Source organism: Macaca thibetana, chromosome 3, assembly GCF_024542745.1.
Source record: "Macaca thibetana thibetana isolate TM-01 chromosome 3, ASM2454274v1, whole genome shotgun sequence".
NCBI lineage: Eukaryota > Metazoa > Chordata > Mammalia > Primates > Cercopithecidae > Macaca > Macaca thibetana.
The window spans coordinates 74660672-74681599 of NC_065580.1; the positions used below are offsets into that span (position 1 = coordinate 74660672).

The window sequence follows — 20928 nt, forward strand, 5'->3', positions numbered from 1 at the left end:
AATACATGGTAATTAAATAACCCTACTCCTGAATGATTGTTGGGTCAACAATCAAGATGGAAATTTAAAAATTATTTGAACTATACGATAGTAGTGACACAACCTATCAAAACCTCTGGGATACAGCAAAAGCAGTGCTAAGAGGAAAGTTTACAGCATTAAATACCTACATCAAAAAGTCTGAAAGGGCACAAACTGACAATCTAAGGTCACACTTCACAGAACTGAAGAAACAAGAACAATCCAAACCCAAACCCAGCAGAAGAAAAGAAATAATGAAGATCAGAGCAAAACTAAATGAAATTGAAACAAACAAATACAAAAGATAAATGAAACAAAAAGCTGGTTCTTTGAAAAGATAAATAAAATTGCTAGATCTCTAGTGAGATTAACCAAGAAGAGAGAAGATCCAGATAAGCTCAGTTACAAATGAAACGGGAGATATTATAGCTGATACCCAGAAATACTAAAAGATCATTCAAGGCTACTGTGAACACCTTTACATGCATAAACTTGAAAATCTAGAGGAGATGTTTAAATTCCTGGAAATATACAACCATCCTAGATTAAACCAGGAAGATATAAAAACCTCTGAACAGACCAATAGCAGGCAGAGAGATTGAAATGGCAATAAAAAAATTGCCAACTATGAAGAAAGGATTCCCTATTTAATAAATGGTGTTGGGAAAACTGGCTAGCCAAATGCAGAAAACTGAAACTGGACCCCTTCCTTACACCTTATACAAAAATTATTTCAAGATAGATTAAAAGACTTAAACGTAATATCTAAAACCATAAAAACCCTAGAAGAAAACCTAAGCAATACCATTCAGGACACAAGCATGGGCAAAGACTTCATGACTAAAACACAAAAAGCAATAGCAACAAAATTCAAAGTTGACAAATGGGATCTAATTAATCTAAAGAGCTTCTGCATAGCAAAAGAAATTATCATCAGAGTGAACAGGCAACCTACAGAACGGGAGAAAACTTTTGCAATCTATCTATCTGACAAAGGGCTAATATCCAGAATCTAAGGAACTTAACCAAATTTACAAGGAAAAAACAACCCCATCAAAAAGTGGGCTAAAGATATGAACAATACTTTTCAAAAGAAGAAATTTATGCGGCCAACAAACATATGAAAAGAAGCTCATCATCACTGGTCATTAGAGAAATGTGAATCAAAACAACAATGAGATACCATCTCATACCAGTTAGAATGACAATCATTAAAAAGTCAGGAAACAACAGATGCTGGAGAGGATGTGGAGAAATAGGAATGCTTTTACACTGTCGGTGGGAGTAAATTAGTTAAACCATTGTGGAAGACAGTGTGGAGATTCCTCAAGGATCTAGAACCAGAAATACCACTTGACCTAGCAATCCCATTACTGGGTATATACCCAAAGGATTCTAAATCATTCTTCCATAAAGACACATGCACATGTATGTTTATTGCAGCACTATTCACAATAGCAAAGACTTGGAACCAACCCAAATGCCCATCAATGATAGACTGGATTAAGAGAATGTGGCACATATACACCATGGAATACGATGCAGCCATAGAAAATGATGAGTTAATTTCCTTTGCAAGGACATGGATGAAGCTGGAAACCATCATTCTCAGCAAACTAACACAGGAACAGAAAACCAAACACCACATGTTCTCACTCATAAGTGGGTGTTGAACAGTGAGAAGATATGGGCACAGGGAGGGGAACATCACATACCGGGGCCTGTCAGGGGGTGGGGGGCAAGGGGAGGGATAGCATTAGGAGAAATACCTAATGTAGATGACGGGTTGATGGGTGCAGCAACCTACTATGGCACATGTATACCTATGTAACAAACCTGCATATTCTGCACATGTATCCCAGAACTTAAATTATAATAAAAAAAGAAAAAATAATGTAAAACAATTGCCAACAAAAATAGTCCAGGACCATACACATTCACAGCTGAATTCTGTCAGACATTCAAAGAAGAATTGGTACCAATCCTATTGACACTTTTCCAAAAGACAGAGAAAGAGGGAATCCTTCCTAAATCATTCTGTGAAGCTGGTATCACCCTAGTACCCAAACCAGGAAAGGACATAACAAAAAAAGAAAACTACAGACCAACATCCCTGATGAACATGGGTGCAAAAATTCTCAACAAAATACTAGTGAGCTGAATCCAACAGCATATCAAAAAGATAACCTACCATGATCAAGTGGATTTCATACCAGGGATGCAGGAATGATTTAACATATGCAAGTCAATAAATGTGATACATCACATAAACAGAACTAAAATTTAAAAATCACATGGTCATCTCAATAGATGCAGAAAAAGCATTTGACAGAATCCAGCATCACTTTACAATGAAAACCGTCAGCAAAATAGGCAAAGAAGAGACATACCTTAAGGTAATAAAAGCCATCTATGACAGACCCACAACCAACATTATACTGAGCGGGGACAAGTTGAAAGCATTCCCTGTGAAAACTGGAACAAGACAAGGATGCCCACTTTCAGTACTTCTATTCAGCATAGTACTGGAAGTCCTAGCCAGAGCAAACAAGAAAAAGAAAGAAATAAAGGGCATCCAAATCAGTAAAAAGGAAGTCAAACTGTCACTGTTTGCTGTTGATATGATTGTATACCTAGAAAACCCTAAAGACTCATCCAAAAAGTTCCTAGAACTGGTAAATGAATTCAGCAAAGTTTCGGGATACAAAATTAATGTACACAGATCAGTAGCTCTGCAGTACACCAACAGCGACCAAGATGAGAATCAGATCAAGAACTCAACACCTTTCACAGTAGCAACAAAGAAAAATAAAATACTTAGGACTATAACTAACCAAGAAGGTAAAAGACCTCTATAAGGAAAACTACAAAACACTGCTGAAAGAAATCATAGACGACACAAACAAATGGAAACACATTCCACGCTCATGGATGGGTAGAATCAATATTGTGAAAATGACCATATTGCAAAAAGCAATCTATGAATTCCATGCAATTCCCATTAAAATACCACCATCATTCTTAACAGTACCATTCAGGACTAAAATTCATATGGAACCAAAAAAGAGCCCACATAGCCAAAGGAAGACTAAGCAAAAAGAACAAATTTGGAGGCATCACATTACCCAACTTCAAACTATACTATAAGTCACCAATATAGCATGGTACTGGTATAAAATCAAGCACATAAACCAATGAAGCAGAATAGAGCACCCAGAAATAAACCCAAATATTTACAGCCAACTGTTGTTCGACAAAGCAAACAGAAACATAAAGTGGGGAAAGGACACACTATTAACAAATGGTACTGGGATAATTGGCAAGCCAGATGTAGGCGACTGAAACTGGATCCTCATCTCTCAACTTATGCAAAAATCAACTCAAAATGGATTAAATACTTAAATCTAAGATCTGAAACCACAAAAATTCTGGAAGATAACATCAGAAAAACTCTTCTAGACACTGGCTTAGGCAAAGAGTTCATGACTAAGAATCCAAAAGCAAATGCAACAAAAACATAGGTAAATAGATGGGACGTAATTAAACTAAAAAGCTGCTGTTCCGTGAAAGAAACAATCAGCAGGTAAAGAGACAATCCACAGACTAGGAGAAAATCTTTGCCATCTATACATCTGACAAAGAACGACTATCTAGAATCTACAAAGAACTCAAACAAATCAGCAAGAAAAAAACAAACAATCCCATCAAAAAGTGGGCTGAGGACATGAATTAATATACAATTCTCAAAAGAAGATAAACAAATGACCACCAACAAACATATGGAAAAATGCTCAACATCACCAATTATCAGGAAAATGTAAATCAAAACCACAATGTGATACCACCTCACTCCTGCAAGAATGGCCATAATCAAAAAAAAAAAAAAAAAAAAAAAAAAAAAAAAACAGATGATGGCATGGATGTGGTGAAAAGGGAACACTTTTACACTGTTAGTGGGAATGTAAACTAGTACAACCACTATGGAAAACAGTGTGGAGATTCCTTAAAGAACTAAAAGTTCTTTCATTTGATCCAGTGGAAAAGAAGTCATTATGCAGAAAAGATACTTGCACATACATGTTTATAGCAGCACAATTTGCATTTGCAAAAATATGGAACAAGCCCAAATGCCCATCAATCAATGAGTGGCTAAAGAAAGTGTGGTTTATATGTACCATGGAATACTACTCAGTCATAAAAAGGAAAGAAATAATGGCATTCACAGCAACCTGGATGGAATTGGAGACTATTATTCTAAGTGAAGTAACTCAGCAATGGAAAACCAAACATTGTATGTTCTCACTGATATGTGGGAGCTAAGCTATGAGGACACAGAGGCATGAGTGATATATTGGACTTTGGGGACTCGAGGGAAAAGGTGGGGTGGTGAGAGATTAAAGACTACACATTGGGTACAGTGTACACTGTTCAGGTGATGGGTTTACCAAAACCTGAGAAATCAACACTCAAGAATTTTTTAATGTTACCAAACACCACCTGTTTCCCAAAAATCTGTTATAACAAAAAAACATTTTTAACTGCCACAAAGATTATATTTGCTTCAATATAAATTAGGAAGATTTTCCCCTATTTTTTTATTTTCAGAAATTTCTTTTATAAACGAGCACAACGATTACAAGCATGCGCCACCACACCCAGCTAATTTTTGTATTTTTAGTAGAGACGTGGTTTCGCCATGTTGGCCAGACTGGTCTCAAACTCCTGACCTCAGGTGATCCACCCGCCTTGGCCTGCCAAAGGGCTGGGATTACAGGCATGAGCCACCATAATATAAATAAGGTTAATAATACAAACACATATACACATTTTTTTCTATACTATGGCTTATATTTTGTCTACATGATCTACCAAATCTGAAAAAGCATATATTAAAATCACCAGTTACCATCATTTATTTCTTCCTGTAATCCTACCAGTGGTAGTTTTAGATATTTTACATCTTTGTTGTTAACTGCATATATGTTGAGGATTATTACAACTTCTTTATTTATAACATCTCTCTTCTCCCTTATGGTGCACTTTGTCCCAAATTATATTTTGTCTCATAATAAAAAATTAACTCTGGCTTTCTTTTCTTTATATTTGTTTCACAGCATCTAGTTTTTCCATCCCTTTATTTTCAACAATTCTGTATTCTCTTGTTTAAATGTTTCGTTTAGGCAACCTATTTCTACATCTTACTTTTATAATACTCTGGGAGTATTTTTCAGTTAGTTGGTGAGTCAAACGTATTTACATTTACCTTAATAACTTTAATATTAGAACTTATGTATGCCACCTTATTTCATATTTTACAATGTCCATGCTTTCTTCTTGTTTCTTTTTTAAGTCTTTCTACCTACTTGCCATTAGGTACATCAAATTTTTATCTGCTGCTTAAAAGTTGTACATTTGTATTTTATTACCCTGACTTATTTTGACTTAGTCTTAGGTTTTTTTTCCTGGCAATGTATAAAGCAGATCAATATCCATGTCTTTATCATTTAACAAAATAATACCCTTAGCATACCATCCTCTACCTCTCCTCTTGTTGCCAACTTTTTGTATTTGAAGAGTTTTAGTTACATATATTTGTAAGTGTACTTTTTACAAAATAATTAGTTCCAGCTCACCTGTACTTCTTTCTGTCCAACTGTAATGGGATTCTGGTGCTGCCCTAGTGTTAATTCACTATTATCTCTGGTGCTGCAGCTTACCACATTACACCAAAGGTTTCTACCAAAGGCACTAAAGGATAAGTTAGTGTCTAGGAGGTCCAAGATTCAGGGCCTGAAATAGGCTATCCCTGATGTACCTCCAGATACAGGCTTACCCAGGTTATATGGAGAAGATGAAAAATTAAATTGCTGGCCCCCATTCCTGGTTACTGTACTCTCCTGCTTCAGATCCTCAGTTTTCCAAAGACATCTGCAACCATTTGTGTTCTGTATGAGTTTCTCACCAGCTGTTTTGTTAATTGATGAATAAGACCCTGAAGCCCATACATAGTCTATTTTTCTTTTTTGTCGTCTCCAAAGTTGAATTCAAGAGAGACAGGGAATAAGGCATGTTAGTTTGCTATGTTGTATTGCACTGGCACTTTCCCCCTCCCTAACTTTGTATTTTTACTTATTCCATCATCCTGTTTCTCTTAGGAATGTTTGATTACTCATATTCTAACTTCTTGCAACCAATGCTGCATTTATTGTCATACTTGATTGTTTAAATATGAAAGCAGTCAAAATTATGAACCTGTCTCTTATTATGCCTTTGGCCACATCTTGTTTCAACGCGCATTCTTCTCATTTTCATCACTTCATAAATAGTCTGTATTTTTTATTTTGACTTTCATTTTCTCTTTGACTTGAACAATTGAGGAAACTTTTCAATTTGTAGCTTTTTAATCTATTTAATGTTTTATTACATTGAGGCCAGATAATAGTGTCTTTTCAAGTTTTTCTTTTTTTGAATGTGATGCTTTCATTATAGATTAATATGGGTGTTTTTGGTAAAAGTGACATGATGTGTTCTAGACCTCTGGATCCATATTCATTTTTCCTTACTTAATCTAGGAAATTGAGAATTATATATACTGAAATTATACCTCGTTGTTGTATTTTGTGTCTTACAGCTTTGGTTATCTAGGTTGATGCTATATTGAAAGTACGTAAAATATGACTTCAAGATTTATCAACCTTTAAGTATACTTTGATGTCAGTATTCTTACTGCTACTTTTGTTTGCAGTTGCTGGATAAACACCAGTGTATAAGTGTGTACCTATTTTTAACATAAACCTAATTGTAGCACTTTGTTTTATAGTAGCTTTAAAATAATATAATCATCTGTGGTTCCAGCTGCTCAGAGGGCTGAGGTGGGAGGATCACCTTAGCCTGGGAGGTCGAGGCTGCAGTTGAGTGGTGATTGTGCCATTGCACCCCAATCTTTGCAAGAGAGTGAGACCTTGTCTTAAAATAAATGAACAAATAAAAATATAATATTGGAGTCTGTATTTTTTTTTTTTTTTTTTTTTTTTCTGGAGACAGAGTCTCGCTCTGTCGCCCAGGCTGGAGTGCAGTGGCGCGATCTCGGCTCACTGCAAGCTCCGCCTCCCGGGTTTACGCCATTCTCCTGCCTCAGCCTCCCAAGTAGCTGGGACTACAAGCGCCCACAACCGCGCCCGGCTAATTTTTTGTATTTTTAGTAGAGACGGGGTTTCACCGTGGTCTCGATCTCCTGACCTTGTGATCCGCCCGCCTCGGCCTCCCAAAGCGCTGGGATTACAGGCGTGAGCCACCGCGCCCGGCCCTGGAGTCTGTATTTTTTACTAAGAAAATTTAATCAGTTTAAGTTTATAATTATAATTATGCAAGATATAGGTGTTCCCACCTTGTTTTATGCTATATGTTTCTTTTATGTTTATTGGCTTTTACTAAGGCTTGTCTTTAAGTTTTTGAAAAGTGTTTAAAAATTTAAGGACAAAATAAAATATCAAAAATGAAATTAAAATTAAAATTAAAAATTAAAATATTAAAGATTAAGAACAAAATATAATTTGAATTCAAATAATCATTTGAATGTTTCATATGGAAGATTTTGATACAATCTTGGGTTCTAAGAGAGATTATTAAAATATAATTGTCACTTTTTTTTAAAACTTATGTTTTTGGTTAGTTTTCTAATGATATTTACAACAGTTATACTCTCAGGTTAATCAGTATCCACTATTATTCCTTTTAAAGAATAATTTCTTCATTCTTATATTCTGAATTTTTTCTCATTCTCAGAGTATATCTTTAAGTACTTTTTTTAGTATTTGTGGAGGATATAGTTTCCATGATCTTCCCATACTAAGAATGACATTCTAATTCATTAACGAACTTTTTCCCTGAAAAAGTGGTAGGGCAAGTTTTATTGTTTTAAGCGTGTTTTAAAGGAAAAGTCTGACATAAAGCTTGCATTTGGATGCTTGTATTGTTTTCACCTTGTACTTCAAAAGTTTTTAGCATAATTTATTGAAATAGGCCTTCTTTCATTGATAATTTTTCTTTTTAATTTGCTTGCATTGCTCTTGTTTTTGTTTTGTTTTCATTTTAGTTCATTAATGTTTCCTTCAGTTTTTTTTCTATTTCCGTTTTTTTCTAGAAACACTGTCATCATCAGTATCTATGACTTTTTTATCATTTTATTTAATTTGTGTTTTTTTCTGTGTCTGAGACTGTTTCTTAAATTTGTCTTGTCATATCAGTGATTTTATTTTTGTAGCATTAATTATGCTTTTTGTTAATTTTTTATTGGGAAAAATATACATGTATAGTTTACTGTCTTCATCATTTTAAGTGTACAGTTTAATTGAATTAAATATGCTTTTAACTTCAAATTCGCTTATGCTTTTTAGCACTTCTAACATGACTTAATTCTCTCATTAAATGTTTAGTTTTCTTACTCTTCATTCTTGCTGTACTCTCTTTTCATCCTAGAATTTCAAAAAGTGATCTTAAAATATTTTTTACTTATAGGATACATCATTTTCTCAAGTTTACTTATTTGTGTGTTCAAGTTGGTATTTTCTTTACCTTGATTTGCAGTATTTGTTAGTAGACCTAAGGTGGCCTGTTTTTTCTTTCTTTATCTTGAAATGAGACAAAAACCTTTTAGTAATTGGTTAGTCAGTAATTATTCACTTTTTGATTATGAATCTCATTTCTGGACTTAGATTAGGAGGGATATTTAGGTGCCTTGTTTCCAGCCCAGTTGCTGTTTTCTAGCAGTCTGACATCTAGGGCAATTCTCTGTACTATGGTGAGATACTCCCAAGTATTGCCACACAGTTCTCTAAGTTAAAGAGATTAAAAAAAAAAAAGGTAATTTCCAGTATTCACTGCTACCAAGGCACTTACTGAAGCCACCCGTCTATATAGGGTCTGCAGCTGAAAGTATGCAGTGTGCCATGCATCAGCCACCTTCCTGCATTTCCCCCTAACAGTCGCTTTCTGAACAAATATGTAATACTGAGAAAGTTAGAGAGCCTGGTTTGACGCCCCATTCCTGGGCAAGACAGTAGGGGTTGTCCACTTTTTGCTTGGGACAGAATGGATCTCAAGCCATCAATGAGGGTGGTACGAAATGTCTCCCTGATGTCAGAGGGAATCTTGTATAGATTTTTCTTAATTCAACTTCATGACTCTTTTATATTCTATGAACTGTTGTTTTTAGTTGTGTTCATTTTTGGTTATGAGTTTTTCTGTTTTTAATGTGATTTCACTGGTAATTTAGTGGAAGTTACAGCGAGGCTGGCTCAGGAACTGTTAGCCAGGTGCCATTTAAACTGACTGTCCAATTTCTCCCTTGCCATTCCTCCTCAGGAGTCACAGCAATAGCAACAATTTTTAAAAATTCTACATTTCTCTTGAAGAAAAAATGGAGTCTAAAAGTTGGTTTATTTTATTTATTTAAGTCTATGAAAAAGAATCTAGAAAAGTTATAAAATGTGTGGGATAATAACATTAAGTTATCTTTATGAAAGTTTCCACTAACATGTAGGGAAGCTATAAATTGCTGCCTACTTAATAGCAAACAGTTACTTATTTTAAAAAAAGAGCTGTAATTATAGGCCATCAACTACATCCAGCAGCAGCATCATTAATAACAAGTTTATGAGTACCTACTTAGGGAGTGACCTTGTTAGAGAATCTCACCCTATGCTACATATGCTGCAATTAGTGTTACCATTCAGATTAGATTGTGATATTGTTCAGTCAGCCAGTTTTAGTTCATTTTGCATACGTGATTCCGTAAGTAAAACACTTTTGTTAATAAGTAAGATAGATACCATATGTAAACTTTTCAGCAGAAATTACAAAGAATTGTGGCAAAGCTTCAACTTAACACCAAAATGTAGTTAAAAACAACTTTGATTTCTTTTGTGAAGCCACATTGTTGTAGGTAATACATCACTCAAATACTCATAAATATAACTGTAAAAATTTAGATTCCAATCTAGAAAGCACTTTATAAAGTTCTCTGCAAATATTAGTTATTGATTTGCTTTTGTAAAGCAACAGCAGAAAATGTTGCTCTTATCTGATTGTAATATTTCTAGAACTAGAGCTCTCTTAAAACGTTTCCTACAAAGATTTTTTTCACTTTTTAAAGAAAAATGTTTTCCATGCTCTCACAGGATAAGTAGAGAGAGGGCAAAAGTTCAGTCTCACCTATTTAAGTTTCTGTGTAAAGGATGTTTCTATTTTTAGCACAGTTATATTTGGATTATATCGATCCAGTAATATGAGTACATGTTCTGTATTCATCTTTTTGAAAAAAAAAATTATACACAGCAGGTACACCTTCAGAATGTTAAATGAAAACTCCTGTTCTCATAGGAATGTGTATGTTTATTTGTGCTGAAATCTTGAGGTGCATATCTATGGCTTTCGTGTTAAAGATGACAAAAGAGATGAAAAAGATGGTCTTGTAAGTTAAAAGACTTTGACCTGCAGTTCTTAACCTTTTCTTTTTATTTATGCCCTCCTAATCCCAAGTCTTTTCTCCAAACCTAGCTTCTCTGAAGCCCAAAAACTCCAGCAGGCATTTCAGGCTCTATTTCTATTAACCAGCCCTGTTGACCTTCTATCCCTGCAGGCAGCCTACCTGACCATTCTTGCAAACTCTTGGACCTGTACTTTGAAAAGGTTATTGATTCTTGACATAAATCTCTTAAACATGTGGAAAGGGAACTGCTCTAGGATAAGAACACTCAACCTTTAACCAACTATGCTCCTTTTGTCAAGGTCCTTCACCCCTGTGAAAAGCAATTTTCTTTTCCTCATGAAATGGAGATATCTTGGGTCCATCTTGCTCACTTTGCTTGGAAAGTAGGGTCCACGTCTGGACAAACAGGCCAAAGACACATGACATCTGATCTTGCTATAGAACAAAAGACTAAACAAGCCATCCAGCAGCAAGTTGCCTCTGACCTTTCTCACAGGGTGATCTGGAGAATTCTTACAAGGTGGTATTTATTAATCTCCATGAAGTATCTTGAAGGTAGATTCTATGTCATGTTCATGTATCCTCAGTGATTAGCATAGTACCTAGCACATAGTCTCAGTCACTAAATGCCGATTGATTATTAAGGGAGGTGGAGGTGTGCTTTCTAAGCTTCATTAATAACAACAGCAGCTGATTTAGCACCATTTTGCATTCAGTGTCAGAATGCTCAGACTACCAGAAGTGATCCATGGTTTCCAGTCGGAGTAATAACTTCTCATCTGAGAGGTTATGATGATGACATATGCCTTGGGGTTTGGGGAAAGAGTAAATGAAAAATATATCCCAAAGCAACTGGTTCAGTTAGATACATGGTTAAGGGAGGAACAGAGGTAGGAAGAGTCAAATCTGGTTTCGCTTCCACTCCACCACCTGTTTCTAGTGGGAACTTGAAGAAGGTGTGTGACTTCCCTGAGCCTCTTTCCTCATCTGAACCATGAGGTTCACAACACCTGCCCTGCCTCCCCCAGTCATTTGCAATGATAAAGGAAGATGATTAAAAATAAAGGGGCTTACAGATGTAAGAAATTTAGTATTAGTGGAAAGAACCATGGGCTGAGATTTCTAAAACCTAGCTTTGGCAACTAATAGCCTTCCAACGTAAGCTCACTAGACACAGGTCCATACTATGTAAAATGAAAGAGTTCAGTTAGTGTATTTTTGATGCTTTTCTTGTCAATAGTGATGGATTTGTAAAAATTCTCTTAATGTACATACAGAATTAAAATAATCACATATTTTAAATTTTAGGCCTTATGTGTACTAAGAAAATTTTGTCCATTCTGAATAATACGTGAATTTACACAATTCATTCTGCTTTCCTATATGTAAAGAATTTAGCTGTACTTAGTAACAGTCCAAACTTTCAGCAGTTGTTCTCACCTCACTGCTAATTAGTTCAGTTCCCTCCTGTTATCCATTTTTGGTGAGATGGGAAGGGTAGAGTAGATCAACATGGGCTCTTTCACAGTTTTACCTGGGTTTGTCCCGCAGTTTGTGGATTAATCTAGTGTATTTATTCACAAGAAGGAAAATATTGGCTCAGGACAAGAATTTCTAAACTCTGCAACCTTGACAACTACCTTCAGGTTCTTCGTTTCGTAAATGTCACACCTGTCATATGTGAAAGGGCTCTTGGAGTTCCATCTAGCATTTTTCATATGGGAAACTGAGGTCCAGAGAAGCAACTTATAGAAGACACAGTGATCTGAGAAAAGAAAGTCCAAAATCCCAACAAGCTGCATGCCACATATTTGGTTACCCTACCAGGAGTTAATAAAATCTGGCACTTGCCCATAGTGCAGTGTTCACTGTGAAATCTGCCCTTTTGATTTCTTGCTTCTCTTTAAATAGAATCAGAGGTGTTCATTTTACTTCAGGTGTGACATTTTACAGCCGTTAGCATATTTAACTGCGAGATGAAGCTGGGGTAATCATATTTGAGTTCTTCAGACCATTCTCTCTTGGTCCTGGCTGAGTTTATTGAGAACGTACTCTATGCTAGCCACTGTGCTAAGTGCTTTATATGGGTTATATCACTTAATCATCCAATAAGGAAGGTTATGACTTATACGGAACTGAATTTTACAGGTGAGGAAAGTGAAATAAGAGAGGTTAAGTAATTTTCTAATGCTCTATAGAGTACATGGTAGGCCAGAGATGAATTCAGTCTAAGTTAACTACCCTTCATGCTTGGCACATGGTTGAAAGAACAAGAAGTAGATCTTGTCAATAACAATTGCAAATCCTCCAGAATCACCTAAGTGTATGGATTTTCTGGATTCCTTAGCACATAGCCATATATGTGTGTGTGCATATACATTGTTTTTGTAGATTTATATATAAATAATGTGTCTAATGTCTAAGTACTTTTGCCCTTTTTTACGTTATTAGTTTATACTGGTGGGGGAGATTAGCCTTAATATTTATTAGAGGGAGAAAAAGTTATTTTCACAGCATCCTGCACATAGCAACTCTTCAATGAATGCCTATTGAATTGGTCCTTATTTTCTAAGGAAAATGGCATTGAATCAGAACGAGAAGATCCAGGTTTTAGTCCTGGTTTTAATGCTGATTCACTGTGAGGACAAGACCAGGTTGGTTGTCTTCTCTAATCTTTAGTCTTCCCGTGTCTAAAATGAGTTCAGAAGAGCCTACAGTTGGAGTATCCACTGGGCATTCAAGCCTATCTGACTGGCTAGCCTGGTGTTGTCAGGCTTCCAAAAGATCAATCCAGGCTAGGACTTAGGATGAGCATAGACCTCATCAGTGAGGGGGTAGGGAATTGCAGGGATTTCTGAGCAGCACTGTTGTGTCTTTATACCTTCTTCCAATCTAGTCATTGAGAAAACTTGTGATTAGATTCCTTGCCAGGTGCACTAATGCTCTGAGCATCTGCTAAAGGCAGGTAAGTAAGAATTGTACCACTTGTGGTAAGAAACTAAAAGAGCCAGATTTTGTGCCTTATAAAAATAACATTTCCACATACGGTCCTACTCTAGAAACTGTTCAAGCATAGAAGCTCCTAGGAGCCAGTGAGGGTGCAAGGAGTAATAGCCACACCAGCAAGATGGCCAGAGTGACGAGGTCAGGAAGAATGTAAGCAGTGTGAGTGGGGCAGAATCAAACTAAAAAGTTTCAAAATCACCTCTCAGCACCAAGAGCGGTAACAAGAGCTGTGGCAGTGCAGACCTCATGGCCTTTTGCATAACAGGAGGGAGCACTTTACGAGGAACTTAGGAACCCTCAGGTTCTGGGCAGTTAGCCACTGGCATCCAAGGGGGTTGAATAAACCTGTCCTTGATTCTTCCATCTTCCCCTTATCATCCTTCCCACATGTCCCCACGAACTTGGTAAAAACCAAGGGAATACGGGTTGCAAACCCAAGAGAGGGCTGAGGTTTAGGAGGTGCTATAGTCTCCACAGGTTCACATTGCTAGTCTGAAAACTCCACATTTCTGTCCTTCTGTCAGACTCACTCACTTCTGATAAGAAAACCTCTTAGCCTTACTTGATTACAGTAATAGTAAAAGTTTATGGTCCCTCATGTATACAGTCTTAAATCCAAAATGCCCCCAGTCGTCTTTGTAATTTTGTGTCAAACTAATTTAGTGGTACAACCTGACCTAACAGGATGCTATTTACAGTCTTTATGTACCTCACTTAGTGGGAATATTCATGTTTGGTGGCAAAAATAAGTCATGTGTTTGACTATAGAGTGCCTCTAAAGACCCTGCTGTGGATAATAAACAATTTGTAGAAGATACGTCTTAACTACCTTTCTGAAGTTGGAAGAATGCTGACTTCCAAAAACATCTGGCCCCAAGGATTTCAGACAAGAAATTGTGAACCCATAAGTTGTTTCCTTAAATTTGGGAGTATTTATTGATCCCCTAAGGAAAATGAATGATTCGTTCAGTTTGTTCTTCTTCCCTTACAAAGAAAACAAAGCGGGGGAGGGACAAGCAAAACAAATGTAAACTGTTACTCTTATGCTAATAAGCTGTAGCAGAAGCTATTGGGGATCTGAGTCTTTAAAAGGAGCAGATCTTTTGGAAGACAGAAATCTGGATCTGTACTTTTCTTGCAATTAAAATAAAAAATATATATCAGAGATTTCCCCGTGCAACTGCAGTCCTCCTCTCCCTTTGCAGCCGAGCTGCTGAGCAGAATGTGCTTGCAACTCACAGGACCATAGCGCCACCTTTCTTGCAGATTTGGAATAAATCTTCACACTGCCAGGTTTGGAATTAAATCACATTACCAGCTCACTTGCCTGCTTATGCCGTTCAGTTAGCTAGGCTTAGCAAGGAAACAGTTCCTTGACACTCAAACCATAAAGGAAGAGCTGCAAAGAGGGCAGTAAAAAGTGTTTTCTTCTCTTGGTCCCTGAGCAATTAAATTGGTAACCTAATCTGATGTTAGGGAGTATAGACCATAAACTGTGTTTAATTAGTTTGCACCCAGTGTCATTTCACACAGTAGACACTTTAATTTACAACTTGCTGCACTGCAGCACTTTTCTAGGCCTTTTACTATGTAATAAGGCATTCTTGTAGCTGCTGAGGCTTTACAAATATAGATACACTTTCTTAGTTCAGATTTTTTCTTTCTTTTCAATTTTCAGTTGCAAATCAAACATGCAGTTACAGAAGCAGAGATTCAAAAATTGAAGACCAAGGTAAGCACCGAAACATGGTGTTTGAATTTTACTTTTTAAACTTCAGATACTATGAATAAATTCAACCCTAGGATTTGTCCCTGTATATTTGAAAGAATACAAATGTGATAGATTCATTTTCACTGTTAGGTACATAGACAAACTTGCCAGTGACAGCAAACACCCACATCCCCCTCAGTGCAAATTACACAATATTTTAGATATATATATTTATGTATTTGCACATATGTGGCCTCTGAGATTTCCTTAAGTAATGTTTTTAATGGTTCAAGCTTGCAAAGTATGTTTTGATTACTAATTCCTTAAGCAAAGCTACTATATCTCCTCTTTACTTACCTTATTATAAATAGATTTAATCATTTATTTGTAGGAACAAATTTAGTATAGCACATCAATTTTTTATAAACAAGTTCTAATTTCTAATAATTAAATATTATAAACTTAATACATGCATAATTTAAGTGCCAGGTACTACTGGAAATTTTTAGTTGTTTGGTTCATATAATTTAAATTTGTGAGGGAGAAAAGGTCCTGATAAAAGGGAGTATGTATTATTAGTCTATATATTTTAATTGACAAACTTTAAGGCACTTGTATGAGACCCAGTTCTAGCAATTTTGTTTAGTTTTATCAAATATACAATTTCAAAGATTTAAAAATATATTTTAAATTACTTTTAAAGCAATATTCTTTATTGTTTCCCTGGTCTGTTAAAAATTAAGATATAATCACCCCCCAACCACCACCACCACCACCACTAATGATCTGTTTTGTTGTTCACATTGAACACTTGTTTTGGTTTCTCCATGTGTTTTAAATGGAGATGAATTACCAAGGCTATTTTGGTTAAATGCTATTCTCAGCTAATTTACTCTGCAGCTCTGTAGTCAAAATACATCTATATGTCATTCACAGTGTTAGACCAGCTCCGTGAATAATAATTTCAAATTAGTAGTGGTTGCTAAATAAACAACTTGATACAAAACATTGCTTAATAAAAGATGCAGTAAATAACCTATTCCTGTTTTAAATTGTTATTATCTCTTAACATAGAAAGAATTGAAGATATTTTAAATTGTTGTTTTAAAAAGATCTCTTTTTCTCTGTGATTGTAAATGTTTTAATGGAGCTTATGTATTAGACTATAGACATTTAACTTAGAAAATACTATAAATTAGCATTTTATATTGTTTCATCATTACAGTGGCATGTAATATCCACAGATTAACAGTTTATTATGATTCTTTATTATTCATTTCGATAATAGAATTCCTAATCTTGAAATTGTTTTGGCTGCTTTCTAACTTTGTAAACTGTTTTGCAAATGTGTTTAGTTAAAAATATTTGCAAAAACATAGATGTGTGTGTATATAAATACATGTTTACTTTTGCTAAATGCTATATGATTTTGAACATTGATAGTTTATAATGACTTTGCATCATTTTGAACTTTAAAGAAGGCATATAAAGTAGATAAAGTACCAGTTTGAAGGCCAGAGAGTTATTGGGAATGACTTTTGAGCCCTCACCTAAATGATCAGTCTTGGATTTCTGTAGAAATGAGGGTATTAGACTAGTTTACTATCTATTCCTAAGAGTCCCTAGAAGCAGAAAAACAAAAAGCTGGTTACGGCTTTCTGTTCCGTGGGAGGGACTTAAATTAACCAAGCAACAATTTATACTTTTACTTACATTATCTTTTATATTTTTATGGGAATTTAGGTTTATAAAGCTTGAGAAGTTCATTACACTACATGTAAAATAGTGAACTGTAGACTGTGTTCATGTTCATTGAAATAAAGAACAAAATAAGATCATCAAAAGGTTTAAAAGCAGAGTGAAAGTGGTTAATGTTTATCAGATGATTCTTGTGCCCAAGGAGCTATTTCAAGCATACTGATGTGTTATATCACAATTCTGTTGTATGGATGATATAATTGAGTCTTAGAGAACTTCAATTACATGTCCAAGGTTTAATGGCCAATGATGGCAGAACTGGGATTCAAATCTATGCTGAATGACTCCAGAGAGCCCTTCTTAACCATTAGGCCATACTGTGCTTCTAACTCCTCTCTCCTCCCTGCCCCTCTCCACTCCCTTTTTAGTTAACTTTTTATATATGATTGTATATTTTAAAAAAACTCTCAAAACATGTTGACATTCGTTTTTAATATTTAAAAGAGATCCCTATCAAACTCTGAAACATCTTTTACTGCTCACAGCATTTCAGATCACATGATGTGATGGAAATATCATGCAATGTGGAATCCAATCCATGTTTTTTTATCAAATGTGTGACCTTGGACAAATCATTTCACTTTTCAAGGCTTCCGTTTTATCATCTATGGATTTATAAAAATAATACTTGCTTTTCTCATCTTAAGTGGTTTCAGTGATTATTTATGATAACAGAACTTGATCTACAACATGCTATAAAAATGAGAGATTTTTGCTACAAAATGGCCAAATTATCTTTTCCTTGACATTTGCTTTCTCCAGCTGCAGGCAGCAGAAAATGAGAAAGTGAGGTGGGAACTAGAAAAAACCCAACTCCAACAAAACATAGAAGAGAATAAGGAAAGAATGTTGAAGTTGGAAAGCTACTGGATTGAGGCCCAAACATTATGCCACACAGTGAATGAACATCTCAAAGAGACTCAAAGCCAGTATCAGGCCTTGGAAAAGAAATACAACAAGGCAAAGAAGTTGATCAAGGATTTTCAACAAAAGTAAGCCACTTCTAATGACTAAAGAATAGTTGTGTTTGTCTAAAGAAGGTTTATGTCCAATAATTTTGTAATATCTAGTGGAATAGAAAAGATGACTTCAGAGATATCTTTCCTATCCAGGAGCATAGTTACAGCGTAAATACACATTAAGTTTTGGAAGTCACTTCTATTACTTTTTCATGAGATTATGTTTTGTATATTTTATAGTTTTTGACTACCAGGCCTCTTGGCTATTTTTGATAATTAATTGTTGTTAGTAACTGTTAAAACATCTGAATTTCTTTATTCTTTTTGAAACACCTCTGTGATTTAGAAGCAAGAAGCCCAGCTGAAAGTCATACAGAATGACTGACTATTGGATGTGGAGCACGCAAGCCTCAGCTGGGGCCTGAATCAGGCTGCTCCTCTATTCTTAGATCAGTAGCTACAGAATTTCCCACTACAGACAGCGCACATATCGACTAGCAAGCCCCCCTGCCCTGCCACTCTGCATTTCTCAGCTGTTGAGAGAATCAGGAGGGCCTCAGTTCACTGCAGGGAGAGAGACCATTACCACATTCTGTTTTTGATTTTCAGCAGCTGTTTCTGAGCTACTGCTCCTTTGCTTCCATCTCTTGGATCTCGATGTAATGTCACGGAGACTGACCACGGAGATTTTTACTAGATTTTTTTCATCAGTTACTTCTGGCTAGTTAGAACAAATAAGTAGTGCCAATACCTTTTCTAGCTTTCCATGTCAAGCCTCAGAAGCTAAGCATATATGTAAGATTCACCATATTTCTATTATTTCCTATTATGGAAAGGATGTTTTTAATATTTAAAAGAGATTGCTATCAAAAATTTCTTGATAAAAGGGGAGTAATTATTCTCTGTGACTCTAAATTCAATACATCACTGTTTTAACTTTTTGCCAAACTCTTTTTCATGAAATAATTTTATAGTAAATTTTGCTAAATTTGCATATTCTATTCCAGGTTTTCAAAATGGAGTTATTTCTCTTTTCCCCCTATTATCCTTAGGTCTATAAGTGAGTGCCCCTCTTGATGTTTCTGACCCACCCAGCCCCTCTTCACTGTTATTCATAGAAATCTTATAGTTATCTTTTTTGAACTCTTATCTAGTTACATCAGTTTACTATACTACGCTTATGACATTGCAAAAATGGAATTATTTCTACCTGACAAGTAATTGTCTCCACTAAATTACCCAACTTGGATCATTAGTGCAGTCATTCCTATCTAAATATGTATGGGTGTTCTAGAATCAGGAGCTACAAAAGAAAATTATAATAAGCTATAATAAGCAGAATCAAATCATTTTTCTTTGCCTTGTGACCCATTAAAGATGTTTTGGTTTCTTTCATTACTATACATTTTCCTCTAACTGATTGAATGTTGTCCATTTAAATAACTGTTCAGTTGCTTATCCTACTATGCAGTTTATTGTTTCAGATAAGAACTTTCATTTATTGAGTGTATGATATAATCAGAACTATTATTTTCTTCTTAAGAGAGCTTGATTTCATCAAAAGACAGGAAGCAGAAAGAAAGAAAATAGAAGATTTGGAAAAAGCTCATCTTGTGGAAGTGCAAGGCCTCCAAGTGCGGGTGAGTTGTGTTCCCTAAGACACTAAATAATAAGATGGTTTTGCTGTACTTGGAGAGGAGTGCTGGTTTAGAGTTTTATGAATGGATTTGTTTTTCCTAGATTAGAGATTTGGAAGCTGAGGTATTCAGGCTACTGAAGCAAAATGGTACTCAAGTTAACAATAATAACAACATCTTTGAGAGAAGAACATCTCTTGGTGAAGTCTCTAAAGGGGATACCATGGAGAACTTGGATGTCAAGCAAACATCTTGCCAAGATGGCCTAAGTCAAGGTTTGTTTAACCCAACCACAAAAATCATTTTTCATAACTGTGTAATTGGCCTTTTATTTTTCTTTTTCTGGCCCAGAGATTTAAAAGTTGGAAATACCTTCCTTCTATGGGAAAGAAGAAAAGGCTTGTCAAAATAGGAGCCAATCATTTTAGCTCTTATCTTATCAAAAATAAATACTTTAATATGTAGAATTAATAAATCCCAGCTAAAGACAAGCTAAATACTATTTTTAAATCATCATAAAATTGACAGATTTAATAAACTACCTTATAAATTTTATAGTTCATCCTATCTAGGATGAACTACACTACTTACGTGTTAATGAATAAGATTTAGATTTTTTTTTTTTTTTTTGAGAGTCTCACTCTGTCATCCAGGCTGGAGTACAGTGGTGCAATCTCAGCTCACTGCAACCTTCGCCTGCCAGGTTCAAGCGATTCTCATGCCTCAGCCTCCCCAGTAGCTGTGATTATAGGCATGTGCCACCACGCCCAGCCCATTTTTGTATTTTTATTAGAGGTGGGCTTTTGCCTTGTTGGCCAGGCTGGTCTCGAACTCCTGACCTCAGGTGATCCACCTGCCTTGGCTTCCCAGAGTGCTAGGATTACAGGCATGAGCTGCCGCGCCCAGCCAAGCTTTACAATGTTTAAGTCACTAGAATAAAGATCTTTTTCATAATATCAGAAGGCAGACTGCTGCTTTCAGCACTTGAGATTTATGTAGTTAACGAAGTCCATATAGTTTTGTGCTTTTACCATGGTGTACTCATGTATACTTAGGTCTTTCATGTCAAAGACGAAATAAGACCAAAACACTGGAGACATTTTGTATTATAAATGATTATAGATGATTATCTTCATTCATACACCAACCATAAATAAATTACTTATGTTCTTACACACACACCATTCTTATTCTGAGATTGTACGTGTATGAACATGAATGACTTTTAATATCTCTGGTGTATTTGCAAATTAGAAAACATAATAATTATAAAGATAAATACACAGGAATGTGTGGCTTCATCTTTTTAAATATATACATAGTAGTCCCTGGAAAATGAAAATAAAA

At 35.5% G+C, this 20928-nt stretch overlaps 1 protein-coding gene across 15 annotated transcripts in view; it reads left to right on the forward strand.

Annotated features, from left to right (window-relative positions):
- PPP1R9A (protein phosphatase 1 regulatory subunit 9A) overlaps positions 1–20928 on the forward strand; it is a 391659-nt gene that overhangs the window by 328854 nt on the left and 41877 nt on the right. For all 15 annotated transcript variants that reach the window (XM_050782890.1, XM_050782887.1, XM_050782891.1 and 12 more), the window contains 4 exons: positions 15195–15248; positions 17748–17977; positions 19488–19584; positions 19685–19856. In XM_050782890.1, the coding sequence (XP_050638847.1) occupies positions 15195–15248; positions 17748–17977; positions 19488–19584; positions 19685–19856 (553 nt within the window). The remainder of the gene's footprint in view (positions 1–15194; positions 15249–17747; positions 17978–19487; positions 19585–19684; positions 19857–20928) is intronic.